This window comes from Asterias amurensis, chromosome 6, assembly GCF_032118995.1.
Source record: "Asterias amurensis chromosome 6, ASM3211899v1".
NCBI classification, from domain to species: Eukaryota; Metazoa; Echinodermata; class Asteroidea; order Forcipulatida; family Asteriidae; genus Asterias; species Asterias amurensis.
In genome coordinates this window covers 23,420,951-23,446,790 of record NC_092653.1, presented here as the reverse complement: position 1 = coordinate 23,446,790, position 25,840 = coordinate 23,420,951, and the positions used below count along the sequence as shown (strand labels likewise).

Below are 25,840 nucleotides of genomic sequence, written 5' to 3'. Positions count from 1 at the left end.
GTCCGCGACGTAAAATGAAAACCGTACAATGTTGAGTGCTACTTGTGTGGATCATTGTATTCTACTTTTAAAACATCTTTCTAACCATATGCATTTCATAACAAACGGTTTCAAACGCTTTTCATAGACCAACTCGTCCGATCCAAGGCAACGTGTTCCTTTAAAGTCAGATAGATATTTGATACACATTTTAACAAATTACTTGTTATTTTCCTTGCTACCTTTTTGTATGTACTGTGGCACTAGGGGACCTTGTACTTTGATCTTGTTTTCCACCAATGTACAACAATCTATATAGAAACTTGGAGACAAATCCACAGGTAGCTTGAGTGGAATTTGAACTTTCAAACTTCTCCATTCTAGTAAGACTTGAATAACACTGAGGCCTCAGAGGCCTCCATTGCCCTGAATGGTCTTCGCCTTGGTGCCCCCTTCAAAGGTTTAACATAGACATCTCCAATAACAAACAAAGCCGATTTGCAGAATGCCCTCTCAAAGATGAAACTCCTGGAGCAAAGAAGTCAAGCCCTGGGTCCAATTTTGGCTGGCAACAAAAATTTGTATGCGTAGTAACTTTTTGTACTTTTAGCTACTCTCTAGAATTGGGTCCTGACCAATAAGTTTGCCTGGTGAGTAACAAGAGGTAACTTTCAATACCTGACCCTCATCCATTTATTATCCTCAAACTTAAAAATAAAAATGGAAACTGCTGTCAAACTGTGATATGGCTGTCACTCTCTATAGTTTAGTCAGACTTGACACAGTTAAAATGAAAGGTTACAATCTCTGCAAGATCTTCAGAAGTTTTATTTTCAGACAAAAGTTTATATTCCTTAGGCGAACCATGAGTAGGTGATCTGCAGGACTATAACCAAAGGGAAAACAAAAGGGGTCACTAAAAATGTTGAGGTGGGGGGAAGGGGGTCAATCACTTTTTTACAAGTCCTACTTAATTTATTGATGTTTTTATCGCTGATTTTTCTGCAAAACAAGGAGCCCAGATCAAAGGGCCGGTATAGAAGGAAATTAATGCACAACATGGCCAGACTCAGACAACGACCCAGCCCTCCTCAACGTAATTACCATTTCTCTTTCTCGGGTCACAAGGGGGCGAGAGAGATCTGCTCAGCGGAGAAACAAAAACCACGCACTAAAAAAGAGAGAAGGAATTGGGTCTCAGTTTCCTTAGAACTGTGATATCTTTAGAGTGATTAGATCACCCAATTGTAAGCTGTCTCCTCTAGCTTGGAGTCAGAGCTTTTGAGGAGTCCTGGCGTTTCCTTGAGTGGGGCTGTCTGGCCCGGAAAGCCATCGTTGTCCTAAGGGATAACACGCCTGAGGTATATACACTGCCACCAGAAATCTCTAAATCAGGTATACAGCTCATGGACTTCTACATACTACAGGCTCTCTCAGAAAACTTTTGGCTCAATAATATTTTTTCTTTCCTGTGATACAGAAAAGATACTCACACCATTCCAAGGCCCCGTTAACCTTACATTAAAAGTCACAGAGTAGTTTGAAACTTTTTGTGTTAATAAAGGGACTGTGTTTCCTCAACCAGTTGCGCAGTAACACAGGATGTTTTTACTTGCCTCTGAACAATCTCTGATTTAACACGTCAGATTTCTATTGAACTAAATTGCAAGCCACCCATGAAAGCCAAGTTCACACACTACCAATGTCAGTGAAAGACATTCCAAAGAAAACTACACGATTTAATGTAATCTGGGTTGTCCCATATTTTCCACTGCATTTACTCTTTGGTTAAAATCACCCTCAGAAAAAAAACAGTTGTTCCTGGTACATTGTTTGTCCCCGAAATTGAAAGGTCAGTATAAAATGATAGACAGACCAGAGAAATTGCAATGGAATAGGCCTATATTGTATAAATTGTGGGACGATTACTCCCAAGGAATTTGTTTAAAAAGTGAACAAGCATATATAGGCAAGTTCACAGATCCCTTCGCTCTGAGGGTAACTGCAGCTTTTCCTATGCTGGCTTAGCTGTATGGATAAGTTTTCCACTTGCTCTTGGACCTCAAGCCTCATCAGCCAGTTCTTCTTTCAAAAAATCACGCAAAAACCTTTTGTTCACACTTTAAACCAAATTAGAATACTCCACGGCAGTAAAGAAGTCTCCTGAATTCCAAAAATCTACTCTGCGGCAGTAGAATATCTATAGCAACAGACATTAACAACGCCATGAAAAGTGTGAAAGTTTGAATGAGACTGAAGACTCTTAAAAGAAGAGCTCTGAATGGCTAATCAAATGGCTCACTGTAACTCAGAGTTGCCAAACAAGCATAAACGTAAACATTAACACTTTGCTGGTTTAGGTATGAAGAAGGTTTATACCCGCAGTCGAAGGACTGAATCCCTTTCTCATCAGCGACAATGCCAACAACAGAGACTGCAAGAATGAGGCGCACACCTTTATAGTTTAGCCTTTCTAAGACAAACATACTATTAAACTGCAGTCAAACCTACATGTAAAGGATCATTCTGCCCAGCCACTAACAAACCAACCGCACAAAGTTTACAGTGCTTCGGGCATTATTCCATTTTGTCAAAAAAACTGACCTCTCCGGGAAAGCAAATGGGGAACAAAAAATCTTGTTCATGGACTACTTTTACGTTGTATTCGCCAGGAGGGGTTATGTTAGGAATAACACCAGAGTAAAACAAAAACAAACACAGGAACCTTTTAGGTTTGTTTGTACAGTCGGGGTCAAGGACACGGGGGACCATACTAGTCAATAGTTTACCAGCCTTACGCCAGTGGTTTGAAAACCCTGAACCTCGAGAGCTCTTATGTTTGTCTTGTGTTTTCACACAAATGGGTTTAAAAAACTCTTCTTAAAAACATTTGTTCCTGGCCATCTCACAACTTCATAAACACACTTACAACACACGCAAGCAATTCTTACCCTCTTCCCCAAAAGGATATCAAGTAGAACTTTGAAACATTCCAGATAATGTTTACAGCTTTCTTGTTTTGGAACTAAATCGGTACATATATATGCATTTAGAAACAAAACTACCCGTTCTGATAGGTCATAAGTTCGTGGGGCTTGCACTCCATTTTGACTGGAGTACAAATTGGCCCCACATGGTCCCCGCTATCCAACCCATCTGACTACAATTATTTCATGAGCAGCCCCAAGGCATATGATATATTTAACATCCCAATCTACACTTGGGGTATTTTTCCTGCAGGACCTTTTTTTCCATGCACTCCCGGTTTTTCCAGAGAAAAGGTCACTCGAAATCTCTGCTCGGATATGGGCAGTTAAACCTTATTTAAAACCTCATTTTCATTCAAAAACATGTGTACGTACGAATATGTTTAATAATTTCTGACAGTGGAGGCGATGATGATGCGATAATAGTGTGGAAAAGTAATATAAATTACAATATCTGTACAGTACTTTCCAACACACGTGTTCCAGAAGCAAGTTTAATTTGAATAAGTTCTGGTACAATGACTTGCTTTATCACAAGTCATCATTCAAATTTGAATTCCTCAGGCTATAATGGACAGTTGCTATGGGGAGGAATGCTCCTTGGCCAGGTACCAGACCAATAAGTTGGGGTAAATGTATCCTCCCGCCCCAAAGCATGAAGTTAACAGCCATGTGTCACATCATAGTGAGAGGCAAATGTGACCAAACCTAAGTTGTCATCCAATATTAAAAAAAAGTTTACCCGTGGGTTAGGATTGGAGAGAGCCCAAAACTAAAAATAATTCAATAAAATGAACAGGCGAACAGCGAATACGTAGGTGGTAAGGTCTTAAAAGGCTGTTTATAAAAACTGGCAGGGTCGTGGCCGTGTGATAAGGGACCAAGCCAAAGGCGAGGTCCTTTATCACACGGCCACGACCCTACAAGGTTATAAAAAATCATTTAATAACCATAATGTAGGAAAATCTGCTAAACTGTTTTGGTTTGTAGGCCTAAATTTTAAATTCCTGTTCCACCCCCAGGCTCAGGGTTACATTGCAGGGTTACATTGCATGCGACTCTCATGGGTTGTGTATGTGCACATGCTGATAGACTTCATATTGAATACCGTTGTGTATTGATTGCTTTACAGTTAATTAGCACCAGCGTAACGCATAGCGCGCCAATATGCATACGGCTATAGGCCCACCTTCACAATCAAATTTAAAACTAATAAATACGAGTAAATTGTCACACTTTCTTAAAAAAGTATAGACAATAATGTCCTTAATTGACATACCTTAATTATGTAGAACATACAAAAAACTGACTAACTTATTTTGTTAGCATGATAATCTCTGATTTAATAATGTGTTGGGAGGGTGGTGAGGGCGTTTTGAAGTCTGTCAAGATCCCTCATTGCCCCCCTCCACTTCCCTTCTGCTCCCCTCTCCAATCATAGCACTTTACTCAACAACTAACACCTGCCTGCTCAACTGGGGGGAATATTACACTAATCTAAACCATGGGGGAATATTACAGACTTGACATGCCTATAAGAAATTTAATAATGGGAAACAGTGAGGGGAAGAGTGGAGTCAATGGTGCCAACAGGTCCAACCAAGCGAGCTCCCCATGAGGTGCTATGGAGAGGATGCATAAGGTGTGGCAAGGGTGTTAAAAGGTCAATGGGAAACACACCAAAACCTGGGGGTTCTGCTAACAAGGGGGAACATTGGTGCGAGGTATATTGGTCAGAGCACCCATCGGGGAGGTTTTTAAATTTTTTATAATGGATTGGAAAGTTGTGGTTTGTGGGATCTCCCATCAGGACATCCAATTATACAGAGGTTTTGACTTTGATAGGACAGGGATGTGGTGGTGGGAGGGACAGTAGTTAGAGCACCAACAGATGTGTAATAGCAAACAAGAGGAAATGGCTAACCAAACATTACTTTGTAACATTTTTTCCAGTTTTCTATGATACTATTAATATAATTAACCACTTCACGTTGGATGACCAAGGTAGACATACAGTTTGGGTGGACAGACAGACAGAAGTTTTTTTTTTAAACCCTGAATCGCTTCATTTATTGACATGTGGACGGCTTAAGTCTTTAGCAGTGGACTTTCCAATGTGAAGCTGATTTTGACAGGCACTATCATGATACGCTTTATTTCTCCCATTCAAAGAAGGACAACAGTTCTGGAAAACATGCCTTGTAAACTCCCTTTTCAGGTTTTTTGTACGCCCGATTCCAGTCCCTTGTTATGTTGTTGTACAAAGGGGCATACAAGAATGGATAGGCAATGGGAGGTTAGTCTGAGCATTTCGAGAGTCCACCATACTATGGGAGATTTTTTGCTGGGGCTCACGGCAAAGGTTCTGCGAATCACGCCTCCTCAATTTTCTCAATTTTCTCACACGACAACATCCAATCGTGTATTATGTATGAGGGCCACAGCAGCACAGGGCTGTATACTCCCCAGGGAGCTGATAATGTTACTGAGAATGTTACTGGCCCTATGAAATGCCCTATAAAACTCAGTTACTATAAATGGCGAAAGTTCACTGGAATGGATGCATCACTGCTATGGGCAGGTGTCCAAACCCATGGTTGACTATTCTGAGAGACATGGCGCTTGTGGTGGAGACGTCTCTACACAGGAACCCAAACAGGGGCAAGAACTCATTTTGAAATAGGAAGCTCTATTGCAGTGATTCATAGAAAAGGGGCTGGTTGGGTTAACACCAAACCCATGGGTTCGGCCGGGAAGGGAGACACGATGGTGGGGGATCCGGCTAAGGGAACTCAGAAGGGTTCAATATCAAATTGGAAGGGGAAATTCTATGGGCATTGATTCGTAGATAAAGGGCTGTTTCAGGTTTAGCCTCAGGCCTTTTACAGGACCCGACTCTGCATGTCAATGTCATGCACGCAACCTTTAAAACCAAATCTAGTTTTTGTTGTAAACAAAATAATAATCATAATAATTGTTTTTATTTATTTATGTAATACTCATTCAGGCTATTGAAACAATACAAGACAATTCAGAGGAGACAAGACACAAAACAGAAGACAGAGGGGAAAGTTCTGACTATGGGTTACCAAAAGCAAACTTAATTAATAACTATCTAAAAGAGCAGTCCTACTACTTTGGTAACATTTTCATATTCAGCCAGAATATTATTTCTGAAAGAACAGTGAGAAACTTAAGTATTTTCCATCCCTCCCTCCCACTTGCAGCGTACAATTTCCCTTGGTAAGCAGAGCAAAATCCTACACAAAATGTTACAGATACAACTCAAAAATCATTATTTGCTACTCAATAATGGCATTCAGTGAGTAAAAAAAGTTCAGTCCATTTTTGTTTTGGCTTTGCAAAACTGCTGAATGAAATCGTCCCACCACCCGAAATAACTTTGTTTCTTCGCTTTGAAGTTGAACACCCCACGTAACGCTGAACTGAAAAAGGAGGTTGTTGGTCATTAGGCAGCAACCATAGGGGACGCTGCACAAATATCACTAGAGTGCTGATCAAAGGAAGAGGAAAAGGGGACTTTAGATGGAATCAGAAGACACTGTTTGATGGGAAATGATTCATTTGAATAAATGGGAGGACATGTGTTGAGTGCAGGTGGCAATGGTTACAAATCTCAGGATGTGATTATTGCTGCATATTATGAAGTGTAGTACAAGTACGAAGTTTGGGTTTAACTCGGCTGCAGTTCACTTCCACTCATGTCTGACTTCAGTTCTGGGGCCCAATTAATTTTTACATTTTCTGCTCAGCGAACGGCACATTGAATGTTTCACAAATTATACTGCTTACTTCATGCATGAAACATTTTCACACTGTGTATTCCAAATCTAGATTAAATCTGGATTAGTCTTCCTACAAGGATACAACTGCTCCAGATTTTCAGCGACATCTCAAAAATGCTACCACCGTTTGAAATATAATAATAATAAAACCATTCTTATATAGCGCATATCACCGTGAGGTCCCTATGCGCTGTAAAAGGAAATCAACAATTATTGTACAAAGTAAACAGATATGTTTTCAACCGGGTTTTGAATTGTTCTGATGTCTCAGCCTGTTTAACAACCTCTGGAAGACTGTTCCATAACTGAACTGCTGCATATTGGAAAGAGCGGGAACCGTACGACTTGGTTTTTGTTGTAAAATAACTAAACTTATGAAGGATTAAAACAATCAAACAGTTCAAAAACCAAATGTATACTTTGCCTTTAAGCAGCTCTATGTCATTTGGCTCTGTTCCAAGAGATAAATTTGTCTAATTAATAGAAAACCTGATTCACAAAAAGCTCCATTGAGATGGGGAAGGGTAATTACCTGATTGAGAAGGTCAGTTAATTTTTGTTTGTTATTTTTCTAATTTGTCTTCCTGTTTCATTTTTGATTCTTGTTGTTGCCATCAATTAAATTTCATGACATGACTTAAATTAAACGAAAGTTAAAATCGTTGTGGTTTAATACATTTTAAACATGTTGACAAGTGAACAGAGAATACCATTTTTATGAGAACATGAAATCTTGCCTCCCCCCCAAAAAACCAAACTGGGACTATTAAAGGGATTATTCCTTGGGTTTTTGGATTCGTTCGATTGTTTTAATCCTATATAAATGTAGACATAAGCAATAAATCTAACCTGTAAAATTTTTATTTCATGATACTAATAGTGTTTTGGGATATGGCCAAAAATCTTGGGCGTCGTGGCCTATGAATAATTAAAAGGCCTGCTGACAACCATTTCTTGGTAATGATCAACATACACTTTTGAAAATGTCCAACCACCTCGAAAAGGGTAACCTACCTTTTAATAGTACACTTTGCTGAGTCTGGTCTGTCAGGTTACGACCATCAGGAAGGGCATTCTTCAGATTATCTATGGAGTTCTTCAAGGAATCCCGCCTCTTCTGCTCCAAAAGTTTGTTCTGGGTGCGTCGATCAAATTGGTTGATGTCCGGTTGCTGACCTGTCAAAACGAAAGTATAAAACATGACTGAGATTGTCAGTGTAATAATATAAATAATGGACACAATAACATTTGTAGAGCATTTAATGCATTTCTAAGTTCTTAAACCAGAAGTAACAAAAAGGGTGAATGTTAAATAGAGATTTTATTTGGTCACAGAGGTAGCTTTCACAATTTCGAAAATCATGTTGAAACTATAACAAAAAAAATGAGTGATTTACTGTACGATCAAGCCATGGCCTCTGTTGCCAAGATCTTGGTCTCGGTGCCCCCTCAGAAAGTTTGCAAAATGAAAATCCCCTTGCCCTCTCAAAGATGAAAGTCCAGTACTACGAGGGTGAATAAAGCCAACACCAAACTCTTGTATGCATGATCTCATAAGCTTTAATCAGCTTACTAGTGCAGTCTTCAGTCCAACAGAATCAAACCTAACATTGGAAATTTGGAAATGCCAGAATTAAATATGGTTACAAATATGATTCATTTCAGCAAGCTTCCATCATAAAAAAATCCCTTTATACTATATATCAATGGAAATTCACAGAAAAACCCAAAAAAGGTTGTGAGATGATTTATTTTCCTAATTTGTTCAACCCAAAATTATTTAAAATGTACCCAGTCAGGTTCCCTTGTGGATTATCCCTTATGATAGATTAAATAATCATGAGACAAAATAATTGGAGACTGCGTCATCCAATATTGCCAGAGTTAAATATGGTAAGATGATCTGTTTCAGGAAGCTTCCATCATAAGAATTCCATTATAAGAACTTCCCTTTATTAATATATCCATGGGAATTCACAGGAAAACCACACAAAGGTTGAACGGTGAAACAACGATTTTTATATATTTTTGCGATTGTTATCATTTCTTCACGGGTTTATATCTTGAGACGTTAGGCCAAACAGCTGCTTGGATGATTTTAGACTTTACGAAAACAGAGTGGTTTGTTTTTCCGCGTACTTTCATTCTCAACGTCTTGTATTGTAAACCGATCCAAAATCCATGCGCCGTTTCTTGTATCCGAAACTTTGGTAAAAAGGGTTCAAGTTAAATGTTGTCTTAAACAGGAACTCGGCAATCACGTCTTTGGGTTACGGTTTCATGCCGAACACCAACCAGGGATCGATTGTACACAAGAGAGTGGGGTTGTGTTTTGTTCGAAGATTCTTTGGACCAAGGCCAAATCGAGAATTGGGATATTACAGTTGAATGACTGCATTTATACAGGTACAATGACAGCCCACCTGTAATTTACCAAAACGTTCTTTGGGTGCAGTGTGGCCTGAAATTTTTATCTAACTGGGACTTATGTCACAAGGCAGAAATGCGGCTTATTGTGGAACACACAATTTATTTGTAGAGGAAACATTTTAGGGGAACCTCGGAAAACAAATACGATACTTTTTCTTTTTTGAGCATGTTTGTGTGCTGTGGGTGAAATGGGCCAATAAATTGATGAAAATGTTGTAACAGAATGGCTGTTTTCTCAACAAAGTAGACACTGCAATTATCAGCTGAAAAAAATGGCTGCTACTGTTGATTGTTGACAACCACAAACACCCCAAAACCACCCTTATGAAACTTAAATTGTGCTTTGTTTTACAAATGTAAATAGTATGTCAACATGGGAAACATTGCAAAAGGTCAATTCTGGACATGACTTTCACTATGACCTCTTTCTGTGAATGGAAGTAGATCAAATAATCCTGTGGCCAGTTGCGGTCACTGTGGGCACTTGGGTACACGTTAGTTACTTGTCTCCACTATGGTCTCCAATAAGCTTTGTACAAATCATGCAGGAGGAAGGACCATTCAGTCGAGATGCCTCACCGATGAGTTTTTACTTTCTTCTAGTAGTTCAAACTTCCATCAAAAACCAAAAACTAGCTACGCAGATTTAATTCGAAGGCACCCCTCCTACAAAGTCACTCATTGCAATTTGTATTGAATAGATGACTGTTGGCCTATGGGTACAGGGCTACATTTATAATACACACAAAAGCCCATTGAGTATGCCTGTATTAAATTGGCCTATTTTGGGTCCATAGAAAACTTTTTTCAAAGAAAAATGAGGGAGTCACAGTTAAAGGGGCAGTAGAACATGATTGTGTATGGCTATTCTTTAAAAAAAACAGTAATGTGAAATAAAGTTTTATTAAAATGTTTGTGGATGTTCTTCAGAAAACATTTTAGAGGTTGCCTAAAGGTCCCAACATTCTCACAGTCCTACAAATAGTAAGATGAGATTTTATATGTCACTTAATATAATTAAATGATGGTCTGGATGCCCGGTGTACTTAGTCCAAAGTTGGCAAACTGGTTTTTACCGGTTTCCACAGGTTTCAACTGGTTTCCACTAACAATATACAGGAATGAATGGAAACGCCAATAGTCAAATTGGTTTCCATCCAAAGAAAATGCCTTTGCTAATCTAATCCTATTAATCAGCCAAAATGGAATGAAACGGTCTATGAATGATGTTCCCTGCCAACATTCACTTTAAAAATTGGGGAGTATAAATATTTTCAAGCAGGATTTGAAATTTTGCATAGTGGAAGTATAACTCAGAGAGGTATGTGGTAACACAATGTGTTGTTAACCATCGGTTCTGAAAAGAACCAGCACTCCTCAAGAGATACTCACATGGTGTTACCGCAAACCTCTCCTGATATTTCCAAAGCTACTTGACGAAACTGGGTCCAGATTGTTCTCTGCGTGGTATTTTTCCTTGAGCATCACTGCACACTGTGCACTTTTACTCCTCAACAACATAATTTCCCCCTGAAAAATTAGAAAAACCCTGAGCTTGATAAAAACTGCGACCTTAATTCTGGACAGGGTGCCAGACACCAGAAGCCATTTGTATTTTAACCACTTTGGTAATTAATCTTCCACACACCCCTGCAGGGTAATAAAACGACCCATTGTGACAGTACAATCCCAGCCACAACAGTTAAATGCTATTAGGTGGCCCATTAAAGTTGAAGAGGGGGAGGGGGTAGTAATTCTGTCACTCTGGGTTACAACAGAGGGTGGAATTAGGAGAACCGTGTTCAGAATGAATGAAGTGAAGGGGAATTGGAACTGACACTTGGTATTATGGCTCCTGTACATTTATGTATTCATTGTGTGTCATGGTTGGGTTGTAGTATAGCAAAGGGGAACCATTCAAGAATCCTACACAATGACAATACTAATGAGAGATTACATTTGATTTGAAGGGACGGACTGTAACACAATTTATTCAATATTATTTCATGAGTTTGGGTGTACAAATTGGTGTTATTTTGTTGAGATGGCACACTAATTCCTATTCTTATGACTCGTTTAAGTTTTGAGTAGTTTCATGTTTTACAGGTTTAATGAAATTCCCGTTTCAATTTAATCAGCATGTTTATTGGCTTCTTTTCATATTCAATATGTAAAGTGCCTCGCGATTCAAAGAAGTATTTCAGGAGAATATGGAGTTAGGGACGTTGCCTCACTTAGACACAAACTAATGAGGACTTATTATTTTGGTAACAATGCTGAGTACTGTCCTATAATAATCCGTATAGGACTCCTATATATGTTCATTGATTATCATTTACAAACCCAATAGCACAATCTATGGTGAATAGGAAACACAAAGAAATGTTCAGTTAACGATGTACAAGAAAAACCCAAAATTGGGAAAACCTTCACAATCATGTAGGAACTGAAAACTCAATCCACATACAAGGCTCCAGTATGAGGTGGGATTCGAACCGGGGGTCGACAGAGGTGAAGGGCAGGGAAAGAGACCACTGAGCCAACGTGATGCTCATAAATAGTGTACATTGTAGACTGTAGGCCTACATATCCATTAATTCTTTTTTTAGTCTGGCTGGAAACAGAAAGAGGTGAGTACTATTGCCCTGGGCTCCCTAATATTGTGGGTTGCAACTTGACCTCTGTGCAGGTTACATAGCAATTGACTAGCGCTGGAAAAAGGGGTTATTGTACCTGAGAAGACAATGGTCTTTATACTGGGATGTATTGATATGCTGAAATGGTAGGTCAATGAACTAGATTATAACTCAGGCAGTCACGTTTTAACGAAGAACGGTGAACAAACTCAACTTGAGGAAGAGATTTGTGGTTGAAAAAAAAACCTCCCCCAAATTTAGTTTACCAATTGTTCTCCCAAATGCCTAAACCTTAAAACTTGGCATAAGCCCATCTTGCTCCCCTACCCCCCCCCCCCCCAGCTTATTAATTAAAAAGTTAAACCATTTGAAAAAAGGCTCTGCTATGCACAATTACACGTTGGTACATGTAGGCAGTTTGCAACCGCTAACTACCTTTTTACATAATGAAAGTTTATTTTCAATCGTTTCATAAGCAGCTGTAAAAAGTTTCATACATTAAGACCTCTGGAAGCTTAGTTCGTAAATGGTAAAATAGCTTCTAAATCCCTAGTTGTCACAGCGCCAGCTCTTTCCGACCCCGATACAATGAGAAATATTTAACTAGTGCTACCACAAAACCGCCCTCAAATCTACTTCCATTATTCAACGATTTCTCAATTGATGACCAAAAATAAAAATATTTTCCCTCAAGGCATGAGGCCAAAATTTCTAAGGGTTGAACTTTTGTTTACCCCTGCCGAAAGCATTTCCATGAGTTTGATAAATGTCAAAAAATTGTTATTCTTTAAAAAGTTTCCATTCAGGAGAGGAATAGTTACAATGGGTGAACCACTTTTCAAACTTGGATACCCCTTGTCTGTTCTCCTACTATATTGTGGGTCTAAGTGACAAATTTGTTGAGTTTTGAAGTTTAATGAACTCACAAGATGAGCAATGACATGTCATTGGTCGCGAAATACCCCATGAACAAGGCCTACCACAAAAGTTTAGGTGTCATCCTGGAGTTAAACCAGGGGAATGACCCCCATTAAGCTTTGCCTTTGATGACTTTCCTCTGTCCCCTCCCCACCATCATTAAAGGCAGTGGACACTATTGGTAATTTCACACAAAAATTATTAGCATACGACATTACTTGGTAACGAGTAATGGGGAGAGGATGATAGTAAAAAAAAAATTGTGAGAAACAGCATCCTCTTAAGTGACGTAGTTCTCGAGAAAGAAGTAATTTTCCACGACTTTGATTTTGAGACCTCAGATTTAGAATTTGAGGTCTCGAAATCAAGCATCTGAAAGCACACAACTTCCTGTGGGACAAGGGTGTTTTTTTCTTTCATAGTTCGACGATCAATTGAACTGAAATTTTCACAGGTTGGTTATTTTGTGCATATGTTGAGATACACCAAGTGAGAAGACACTGCTGGTCTTTGACAATTACCAATAGTGCCAGTGTCTTTAACCACAACATCAGATCGAACAGAAAATCTCAACTATACCACAATTTTAAGGTCTTAAGGGCCTTAAAGGCTGTATATGTTTAGCAACAACTCTGAAAATAATGGCAGTAAAAACTTACTCGGGTAGAAGCACAGTATACACTTTGAAAACAAAACCGGAGGATTCTTGACTTTGAAAATTAACCTTCGGCAGACCATCCCTTTCTGTTTATATTATAAGTTATCACACAAGCGCGAGTGGAATAAGGCCGAGTTGGATATGGGACGCAGACGCGCTATATTTTCCGTATTTCTACCAGCGCGCGTGTGATAACGTATTTATCTTCAAGCAAACTTGGCGCGTGACATAGAACTAACAAGACGCATGGTAGTGATATTAGCCGTGCAATATAGGTTTTCATCACCACTCCATTCTGCAAATCTGATTGGAGGATTAGCGCGTACTTAATAAGATAAAGATAATTAGATAAAGAATTGAACCATCGAATCATTCCAAAACCAATGATCTAGTTTGCCTTGAAAACGAAGGACTATTTATAAACAGAATGTTTTTAGTTCATGGCCCACTTCCTCTTCATAATCTTAAAATTAAAAACTGTAAACAGATTCTTTTTTTGTTCATGGCCTACTCTTAAAAAGAAGAATTGTAAACAGAATATTTTTAGGTCATTGCCTACTCTCTTCATATTCTCAAAATGAAAAACTGTGAACAGATTCTTTTTTGTTCATGGCCTACTCTTAAAATGAAGGATTGTACACAGAATGTTTTTAGTTCATGGCCTGCCTTATAGTTTGTCTTCTTAAAGATGCTGAATTCCTCTAAATGAATCCTTCTAAACCTTGAGTTCATCTGACAAGTAGAATGACAGATAAGATGTTGGTATCTTCTCCCAAAATGCTCTGCCTTGCATCTCAGGAACTCTTGGAATGTACTTAGCTAAGGAGGATGAATACAGTGCCCTAAGATGCCATGATGATGGGAGGGATTTATCAATAAAGAGAGCATTCATGGGAATTATTTCAATATGGTGCCAACCAACATTTTAAAGGGAAAGTGCAATACCAAAAATGAAGGGTGGAAATTCATACACGGGTCCCCAAACTAATGATGTATTTTCGAGAAGAAAAAAATAGCATGAGTTTGTTTTAAATAACTTTATGGTTACGATACCAACAGAAAGTTACAGGATTTAAACTGGGCTCTCATCACACTTGGCTGTCTTGTGGTTAGACACATGGGGTTCTGGGTTCTTATCCCACTTGAGAAGTATGCCTGTGGATTGTTTTCCTAAAGGACTCAGAAAGACAGTGGACTAGGCCTGCTGTCACCTGGCTATAGTGGCTAGACCACTGTTAAGACATGCTTTTAAATCGAGGGGTTTGGGTTCGAATCCCACTCGAGCAGTACCATTTGATAGTATTGCCTATGGTATGCGGATGACCTATGCACACTAGTAGTACAAATGTCCTGCTCAGATAGTGATACACAAATTGCGTACAGTGTACGGTACAAGAAGTCAATGTGTGGGTTTCCGCATCTTTTGCAGATTGAAAACTACGACTGCCTTGAGCAAGGCTGATATAGAGCAAAGACAAACAAACTCCAATGTTAAACTGCCAATTATATCATTATCAAGAACAACACTGGTCTAACCATCTAAACATACTTTAAGACAACCTTCTCTCAAGTTCCATTTCCTTTTGTTTACAAACAAAGACCAAAAGGAGGTTAGTTCAACAGAGTTGGTTTACTTATAATTATTCACAATCCAACTATCCTTGGCGACCCAATTAGGCCAGTGCTTTGATGACCACAGGTCAAATAACTGTGATTGTGTGGGAGCTTGAGGGATGGTTGTGCAGGGGCCCCATACATCAATATCATCAAGTATTTATGTAGGAACATGTTGCACTGCCCTTCTTGTCAACAGCAAATAGCTTAATAAAAATCATTAGAGGAACACTCCAGCATCATGGCAAAAGAATGTCAAGGGTACTAAGATAGATTAAAGCTTGTGGCTACAGTGTGTGTGAGTAAAACTCACTTACAATTTGTTCTCGCAGATGGGCTTGTTACTGGTTGACATATACCAGTATAATTTAATGACCCAATTAAATGTTGAGATTGTAGACTACGCAACCTTTGTTTTTATAAAGAGTTACCATGTAGGCCTAAATGTACATTTCATGGCCTTTCTGGCAGGCAAAAATCTTTACTGGTCATTAAATTTACATTTTGTCTCATAATTTCCACATAGTTGAGTGTATGAAAGTAACAGCTGAACAACTTTTGATCAAAGGTTAATCAAAATCACCCTCCATAAAATAAAAACACTGAGGCTGCATTAAGTCCGGGCTCTTTGCTGTTTTGTAAACATATCCTATGTAGCATGGTCATTACAGTACATCAATTAGAAGATTTTACCCAGCTATGAGCTATATGTCACTAAATTAAAGGAATTTCTCAAAGATAAGCATCTAGACTAGACCATTATTACATGGCCGAATATATCTGCAAATGAGAATATAGGGTTACGAAGCTCAATCACTTGGCTGTGTTATAGTTTAGGGACTGACGGTCCTTTATTACAAGGCCACACCCTGTAAGGTTTTAATTAAACGGCAGTTTAAATAAAGACCTTGCATGCCATTACTCCTTTTCCAATCCATCATGCTAAAAAGTGTGATGATGTAGGAAAATCTGTAAAACTTTTGTTTCGGCAGGCTCCGTTCTGCGAAGGTGTCAAATTGCAGGAGCCTTTTCAGAGGTAAGCATGCTATTAGATTTAACACTGAGTACCGATATGTATGATACATTGACTGCTCTGTGACAGAGCGCCCGTGCAAGCTTGTGGTAGTGCGCAACTACACGCATACAACTATAAGCGCCAAACAATCCAGTTAGGCCCTATGCCTTTATCAGCCATGTTTCAAACCGGTCTTAAATGGTCATGTGACAACCTTTCAACCATAATACAGGACTGCATAAACTAACTTGGGATATTCATGTATGTTGAATCAACATCAGTGAAAACCAGTTCCGCAATACAATCTGCTTCCATTCAAACACTTTTTTTTTTAAACCCTTCCAGAAATAGAACAGCCAATAAGTCAAATTGGGAGGTCACCCTAAGGTCAGGGCAGACTAGCATGTTCAGAATCAAATTACATGGCAAGGGGGCATAAGGGCTGATGGTCTAATAAATCTATTAACGCCCCCAGCATACCCAGGTGGGTTCACTCTGGATAGGGTTAGGCTCCATGACCAGCCACTGAACCACAGAACAGGGTGTACAAGTTTTGTAACTTAGCTGAAACCATGAAACCCAGTATGGATGGATAACATGTATACAAAGCATGGCATGAATAAGCACTGTGATACAAGCAGGAGCCTCCTGGGGACAAAGACTACCAGTTTTGGGTTTAGTGTCTTAAGCAGTGATCACATTGGATTAATAATTAACAAGTTTTAAGAACTTTTGTAACTTGAAACCTAGTATGGAACCTCCTGGGGGCAGAGACTACTAGTTTTGGGTTAGTCTTTAACTTTAAGCCATATTCAATTGGCTTTATACTTTTAAAGGTAACATTTTGATGTGTAAATCCTACTGGGTCCACACTTTATAGATTATTGATGTAGGTAAAACCATGGTAAAACCGTAGGGTAAAACTAACCGAGAAGATGGGTTAAACAAATCAACTAAAGCCCGGTTCATACTTCCTGCGAATGCTATACAAATGTTGACGTCACATATTCCAAACGAATAATTCGCAGCAGTTGAGTTGTCACGTCAAATTCGCATCGCAATCGCATTGCATTTGCAGGAAATATGAACCAGGCTTGACTTATAGGATTCAAATCCACACTCTGATGACTAGGCCACCAGAACTTGAGTTTGATGTAATAGACCGCCACAACACTGGTAACTAAAACTATGAAAAACAGCTCTAGACTACAGTGTATTATGTTATAGATTGTTAAAGAAGCAATAGAATTTGAATTCATATTGAAGGCCCATTGCTACGGCCTATTTCGTTCCTGAACAATGATGCATTTTGAACCAAGAGTAGAATCCCATACCACTCACATGAACGTGATTCACCACAAACAAAACTTCACCTTAAAAAAAACCACGCCATTCAAGATGGAGAAGACCCACTCCAACCATTCTCCTTTAAATTGCAAAATCCACATCAATTTGGATTCCCTCTCAGAAACCCGGACTCCATAATTCTTGACATAACTCACAAATCCATCAAAGAAAAGAAACAGAGAGTAGAATGAAGTAGGGAGGCTCGAAATCAATAGCGTCTTGGTAAACTTGGGCTCCAGAAGCCGGAGAAAATCAAGTATTTGACATGCTGTTAAACCTCCATAAACTGGAACAGGCTTTTTCACATCCTCTGTGGCTATACACATAGACTTGTAAACAAGTCGTTCAATGTCTGCGCGGTGACAGGGTTCCCAACTCTCTCCACGATTCCTGCGACACTGGCGAAATTCTCGCGAGACTTCTATAGCCCCCTGCGAGACTACTGCTCTCAAGCTGTGCAGGTAGTCGGCAGCCAGCAGTTTCGCGCGAGAGGCGCGAGAGCAATGATCTTGCGAGAGCAGTATTTGATCGCAGCGACCTGAATCATATCCACCACCACGACTCGACTATCACCACGACAAACCATAAACGACTTGTCCACAAGTCTATGTACACATTGGATTGACATCAACTGCTCCTCGTACCCTCCAAACAGCAGTACGAGTGATGGCACAAGACTGTGTATGCATAGCTAACCCCTCCAACAAGACTTGTCTGAGTTGCATATAAACACACCATTACTTGCAAGTATTTGGGCTGGTTAAACACTGCTGGCATTTAGCCAGACGCTGATGTATGTAAATAAGAACACAAATATACAGAAAGAATGCAAGACTCTGGGGTTACTTTGCCTGTTCAAGTTGGAGAGCTCTCAGAGAGTATTTTTAAAAGACGGAACAACACTGGATTACACATAACTTATCGCATTACAGGTTAACCAAGTTTGCACAAAGTTGGGTGAGGTAGCTCAATGATGGATCATCAGAAACAGAAAACAAACAGCTGAAGTTAAATTCCTCATCTTTCTATTATTTTGGGGGTGGATTTTACATTTTATTATTTAGATACCACCAGGTCAACCACTGAGTCAAGCACATCTACCAGTTAATCCCCTGCAAGGCAGAATAAGCAGCAACAGAGTCAAGCATTCTCCTGAAGATGATCAGAGCAATACTGATCGAAACGTTGAGTCGTTAACTACAGGCTCTTTTCAAAACCAATACTACTCAAAGAGATATTCACATGGTGTTACCGCACACCCTCTTAGTTATTTAGAAACATTTGTCCAATGTACCAATCTCCTTGCACTAGTAAAGGCAGATATTTCACACACAAAAAAAAAGAACCTGAAAGTGTTCTATTCAAACACCTGAAGGTGTTTGGTGGGGGGGGGGGGGGGGGGTTGGTGGGGGTAATCTCAGAAGCACACATTTTTACAATGAGCATCCTCATCCAATGTAGCACATCTTAGCACTGTGAGAAAAACCAAGATACAAAATTCACAGACACCCATGATGTAGGGTATGATGTGGTCGTGCAGCAAAAGTTCTCAGAAGCGCACTGTTGTACAAATTCTACAACCTCATTACTCACAGCCAACCATAAGAATCTCCAGCTGGTGATAGCACTATCCAAGGGGAGCACTCTAGTTTACCACAATCCAAAACTCACAGACACCCATGATGTATGTGCTCCATCATGTCATGTGGTTAGTTCAGTTGGTAAGAATCTTCTACAGTACAAAACTCCTTCTAACCATGCAAAGCCCCCAAATCAATTACCAGTGTAGAATAACAACAATTTTCACCATTGAGCAAACACTGCGCACACCAGAAGAAAAAACAGCCAACTATCCAGCTGATGATATCGCACTATCCAATGGGAGAACTAGCGTAGTTTACCACAATCCAAAACTCACAACACCCATGATGTATAGTGCTCCATCATGTCATGTTGTCCTGCAGGAACTAGAATCGGCTCACCAGTACATGAGATTTGAGAACTCCTTCTGTAAACCATGCAAAGCCCCTAATCAATTACCAAAATAGAAATCACAACAATTTCCACATTAATTGAGCAAACACTACGCACACCAGCGACTTGAAAGTACAAGGAGAAAAACCCCAGCAAGGCCAGATATCCTTGGCCTTTCAGCAGGGCGATAATCCATACCATCCCCAGTCTGAACTTGAGCTGATTGGATTGCCATTAAAGCCAAGGAGAGCCACAGGTGATTCTGTAGGGATGTTGTTTTAGCAGGTGCTGGGTCTCCCCTGGTTAGAAGGGAGGTGTGTCATTCACCATGAGCTACACTGGGTACACACTGCACACTGTATTAGTAAGCATAATAACCTATGTTGTGTTAATGACATATGATAAAGGTCTGTGGCTTATGGGGGAGCTTGTTTGGAGATGCAAGCAGATGAGGGAGTTGAATCTATCATAATAAATAATGTTGTGTTAATGACATATGATTAAGGTTGGTAGCTGGGGGGGGGGGGGGACACGACGGCGATACTCAAGTAGACTGTCTTTGTTTTATATAGGCCTGACCTAGCTGAGACTCTAATAATAACAAGGGAAATTCTGCTAATGATATGTATGTATTGAAGGGGTCTTTACAGACATGAGCGAAAGACAAACATTTCAAAATGTGTTGGTTTATAAAGTTACCATTTAGGTTGAGTGTCTGAGCTCTGAATACAAACTATAGAGGGCACTGTCCATGCTATTGCTGATAAATAGATGGAGACCACTTCAAAAACCAAACCTCAGTCAAGTAATAGCATGTATAACTGTAATACATACATTGGCCTTTCTCCACAGTTGGCGTTATTTTTCTGTGAGTGACATTTGAGTGCAATTGAAACTTTGCATGGTGCGAGGTAACATTTTGTTGTTCTAAAATAGTGCAACCATTCCAATGGCTCTTTTCAGAGCCAACACTCTTTCCAAAAGAGACTTACAATACAAATGAACCTGCAAGCTTTATGTGTCATAGTTTCTTCTTGCCTGTTTTACTTATAGTGTTACATATTGCCAAATAGTTCTTGTTAGACATCGGTAGTCAATCGATTTCTGAGCTTTCGACCTCATTTCGTTCAATGATCTTCAGCCATGTATTGGTCTATGATGGGGCGGGGATAGGACGTTTTTGTGTATCAATCAAACCTAGCAAACTCATTAACATATTAGAAACAATTCATCTCTTTATATTATCACCACAATTCACCCAGACATGGCTAATCATATTGAACCTTTTACTTTTTTGGCAATGAGAAAATAGAATTAGCTGTTGCAAACTGCAATCACAAACCAAAAGGACCTATGGCATGAATGCAAAGAATAGTTAATGCTGTGACATTTTGACCTTAGCTGTGTTTTATTTAGGCTAAATGATAACTTAACAAACATAAAGAGGTATACCAGTGTAACAGAAACAGTCAAGTTGCAAAGAGAGAGAACGAGAGAGAGAGGCAGACAGCACACAAATGCTTTTGGGTCAAAATGTCTGGGGAAAAAAACCGAATTTTGAATTTCTTTTAGATTATACAGATAGGCCTAGTGTTAACAAGGGAATCGTTTAAAAATGTCACTTCAGGACTTGACCTTTACTTTGACCTTTGACTTTGGGTGAGTGGAAGTAGGTCAAATCTTACACCCGTTTACGGCCGTTATGGGCATTTTGGTACAAGCCGCTTGTGGCCACTAGTCTCTGAAGAGTTCAACATCTCCTCGCAGTGAATGCCAACTGGATTAGGACTTTGGATCTCCACTTGAAAAATTGAGCTATTGCAACCAAGTGTATTGATTCTACCGTGGCCTGTTTGCTCACTGCAATGAAGTCACCGTTCCAGTTGCAAGTGACTCTAATACCCTATATTTATATCAAAGTTCTAAAATTCTGCTTAATTGTTTGAGCAGTACTATCCAAAATAGTCATTGAAAGTAGCAAAGTAATGAAGTTGTTATTTTTGCGGAAGTTGACACACAAAAAGAAACAAGCATGACATTTGAAGTACTCAGGAAAACTCGGTTTACGTTTGCTATTCACTTGAGTGAATGGAAACTTATTAATAAGCAGCTGGCTAGGTTGAAACACAGTATAAAAAAAGTGACAGATGAACACACTTTTATATTCAAGAAAATTAAAACCAGAGTTTTTTTTTTTTCGTTCTCACTAAAACACAGCCACAGAAGTACGGTAGTTTAACTGTTTTGTCTCAAGTTATGCAGTCATGATTCCCATGCAGGTTTATTTCAGAGGTAGCCGTTTCTCGAAATGTTTTTTACTATCAACAGCTCTCCATCGCTTGTTACAAAGAATTTTTTGTGCCAACAATTATTTTGAGTAGTTACCAATAGTGTCCAGTACCTTTAAGTCTATGAGGAATGTTTGAAGGGGCCAGACAAAGAATTTTTTGTGCCAACAATTATTTTGAGTAATTACCAATAGTGTCTAGTACCTTTAAGTCTATGAGGAATGTTTGAAGGGGCCAGGAGCAACAGAGACCATTCATGGCCTACGTGTGTATCTCCATGCATGATTATAACCAAATTATTCAACACAGAATCGTTCCTCGATTTTGTTTTATACCCGTACTGTGCAAGCAATTGTTTTCTTAAAAGTCTACAGCGAAAGGCACCAAGGCCAAGACCAGGGACGACAGAGGGCGATGGCGTAAGTAACCAAAGTAATCACCGCAGACCTGTTCCTCTTTGTAACTTCAATTTTGTTTTGTGTGTCGCAAGAAACAACAAAAATCGTACTGTGCAATCAAACATTTTCCTGATAGTCTATAGCAATGGGCACCAAGGCCAAGAGCAGGGACGACAGAGGGCGATGGCGTAAGTAACCAAAGTAATCACCGCAGACCTGTTCCTCTTTGTAACTACAATTTTGTTTTGTGTGTCGCAAGAAACAACAAAAATCGTACTGTGCAATCAAACATTTTCCTGATAGTCTATAACAAAGGGGCACCAAGGCCAAGAGCAGGGACGACAGAAGGCGATGGCCTACATGGTCTCCATGTAATTCCACGCCTGACTATAACCAAAGTTTTCACCGCAGACCTGTTCCTCTTTGTAACTTTAATTTTGGTTCGTACAGTATCCCCATTCTATTGTGTATCACGAATCAACAAAAGAAATCGTACTGTGCAAGCAAATGTTTTCCCCCTACGCGATAATCAAAATTTGCATCTTGATAATTTGAAGATTAGGACCACAGTAGGTGGGAACTATTGACAGACTCCATTTGGTTTGGCCGATAGCCCCGAAGATAGGGTCAAACTAAACAATAACGAGCAGAGAAGTGTGAAGAAAAACGCAGGGGATATCTCTCTGCTGCGATTACGGGGTATTTGTTTGTTCACATGCTACGCAACTACCAATTAGGGAAGTAGATATTGTTGGAAATTTGTGGCTCATTTGACGACCAAAAAATTAGTCTGGCAATGCAGACTGGGGCCATTTTCAGTCTATTCAGATAGCACTTATCCTATCTTTTGAAGGTATTTTTTAGTTTTCAATTTCCTTTTAAAGGGATGTTACTTTATTATTTGAGAACTCATATATTTTTGCCGAAACTTGGCAAAATCTGGCAAGGAATGTTTAATAAACAGGAAGGTTCTGAAGAAACAGATGTTGCACCACAAGACAACACATTTAGGACCAAGAAAATTTCATTTCGCAAAGATGAAAACAACTTTTCCCACAAATAATTGGACTTTTACTTTTCATCAAGTACGCCAGTCTCTTTCTGATAATTGCCTACACATGTATAATGTCTTCTTACTTCCCTTAAAGGCAACATTTGTGACAAACCCATGCTCCGAGGAAACACACTGACGAAGATGTCAATAACAATTTCCCACATTATGTTCATCTCCCGTACATCTGTACACGGACACACGTTTCTGCTGTACATGTACATGAGTTCCACTTCTCAGTCAGTGTGTGTGCGTACCACGGATGTCGTAGATTCGTAATTGGTAAATCTGCTGCGCGGAGACGATTGATTTTACCTGTTTGCCACATCTGTACCTTCGCCTTGAGCCATGAGAAGTAGACACTGCTTTTCCCTTGCCATGTGTACTGTAATACAACGTCGTCAGTGCTGACATACAACCACCTGTACAAACTCTGCACATGTTAGCCCATGTGTGCAATCTGATTTGAGGAAATTCAACAACGATTCCCATCCAGCACAAATCAAATCAACATTCTATTGCATCCTGAATTGTGCATGGGATGTGCACAACAAACCGATGACGTTTAAATACTAAAAATATTCCAAGGTTCCCATTGATGGAGATGTACTGCAGTATTTGAATTTGAATATAAATAGTCTGCACAGCATCCAAATGGAAAAATCACAACAACTTCTGTACGACACTGAAGAAATTTTAGTTTTAGGCATAGGAGGAACAGGCCTTAAACAGGTGACAGCAATTTTCCCTTTGGTAGGGGGCACGATGATGAAAATTATTAAAATTTGTATTGGAACTTTCCAAAGAGCACCACAGCAAAGCACAGTGCAAACAGCGATCACTGTGGGTGCCGTGGGTTATTCCGAGGCCTGGAGGAAACGCAGTCAGGTAGGGACCTAAACCCAATCCACACGCAAGGATCTGGTCTGGATATCGAACCGGGGTCCACAGAGTTGAAAGGCAGGGACTTAAACCACTGAGACAATCTGAGTCTGACTGCACATGTACAGTGTTCCTTACTTTCTAACATAACCATCACCATATATGGCTGAGGAATTGATTACTCTGAGAGTCTGGTAGCAATTAGATCATGATCATGGTCATACAAAAATAATTGTAAATCAAGTATACGGCTAAGAGAAAAGAGATTCTTCTAATGGGTGCTCTATAAGTATAACATATGAAATCAAGGTATTGATAAGATTTTAATTTTGTTTTCCCTTTCCTTGTTGCAAGTCAAGATACTTTTGTTATGATCACCCAGATACCCGCTAATGTCTTTAAAGGAGATATGGTTTCTGCATTGATTCTGTTTTGTAAACATGAACCTACTGTAGCTGCCAAGGACATATCGAACCTGACCTATATTTTTTATCGTCCTGGAATTTAACTCTCAGACATATTTAATTCTCTGGAGATTTTTAAGGTAAACAAACTATAAGTTCTAATTAGGAAATAACAGTGTTCGGACCCGGTCTTCACCGCGTGGTAATGACCGGGTTGGTGGATGGTGCTGTTAATGGACCGAGCCGGAGGTGAGGTCCGTTAACAGTGCCAGCCACCAACCAAGGTCATTACCACGTGGTGAAGACCGGGTCCGAAAACTGTCATTCCCATTATTAAATACCTTTTTAACGAAATAAACAGCTAAAACTGTCAAAATTGTGTGACTTTTCTCTCGGCGATACTTCCAGACATGTTCAGTGGCCATATTTTAGCTTTTGATGGTTCTCGTGTCTTTGGTGCAATAATGGTATTACTGATACTTTGAGACCAGTGACTCTTTAAAAGAATGGTCTGTTAAGGAGGGGGTCAAAGAAGGCCAATGATTGGATGATATCTGTTATTTGTGCGTTAAAACACGCCCATGAGCCAATCATCTCCATGTAAAACTGAGGCTGGAAAGAAAATATAGGCTGGTCCCTTTATATGGAATGATATATTTTCACTGTGTGAGCAGGGATACCAACAAAGATGGTCGCACAAAGTTAAATTACACAGCACAGTAGTTTAAAATGGAAGAATTATTGGCTACTTGAATCTAATCGGAAGTCAGGCTGACTGAATATAAAGCAATAAAGGGAAAGACCAACATTAGTGTCAATATTGGTGCGATCAATCCACTTCCAGTCTAAATCAATTTTACAGCAACAATTACATGTCACCTCAGTCACTGCCTACATGTGTAACCAGACAAGACAGTGCAAACACATTATCAGGCCGACTGGAGCCCATTCACAGGGATTACAATTGTCTGGGGCCATTTCACTTTTTTTCTAGGTTTTTTAAAGAGAGTTCGACTCAATTGCAAATAAGGAGTAGTTGTATTAGTGGTGATAAATCATGGGGGGGGGGTATATGTCCAGAGTGATCTATAGAATCAATAAGTGAAGTGCTGTGTAACTGACAAGATCGCTTGGTTACTTAATAGATTTGGGGGAGGGAAAACCGATGGGGACTCCCTTGACTTTCTGACGGCCACGGTCTAGCGTGTGTATCATGTATACCCAAGCAGTTAGTGGTTAGCATGATGGCAGTAGGCTCAGGGGCTAGCAGGGCAGGGAGCCAGGCAGGACACCATTGGTACCTGCTGAGCAAGCCTTGCAATCAACACACCAGTCAGTAATCGCACCATTCAGCCCATGGCATTGTGAAAACACTCCACAGCTGTCAGGTACCGTGAGTGACAGGCCCAATCAATTGCACTGTTTACAAGCCAGAGGTAAACTATATTTCCCT

At 39.7% G+C, this 25,840-nt stretch overlaps 1 protein-coding gene across 3 annotated transcripts in view; it reads right to left on the bottom strand.

Moving 5' to 3' along the window:
• Positions 1-25,840, bottom strand: part of LOC139938207 (uncharacterized) — a 91,395-nt gene that overhangs the window by 22,594 nt on the left and 42,961 nt on the right. For 2 of the 3 annotated variants that reach the window (XM_071933608.1, XM_071933606.1), the window contains exon 2: positions 7,787-7,975. In XM_071933608.1, the coding sequence (XP_071789709.1) occupies positions 7,787-7,975 (189 nt within the window). The remainder of the gene's footprint in view (positions 1-7,786; positions 7,976-25,840) is intronic. The other variant, XM_071933607.1, reaches the window with a different exon arrangement.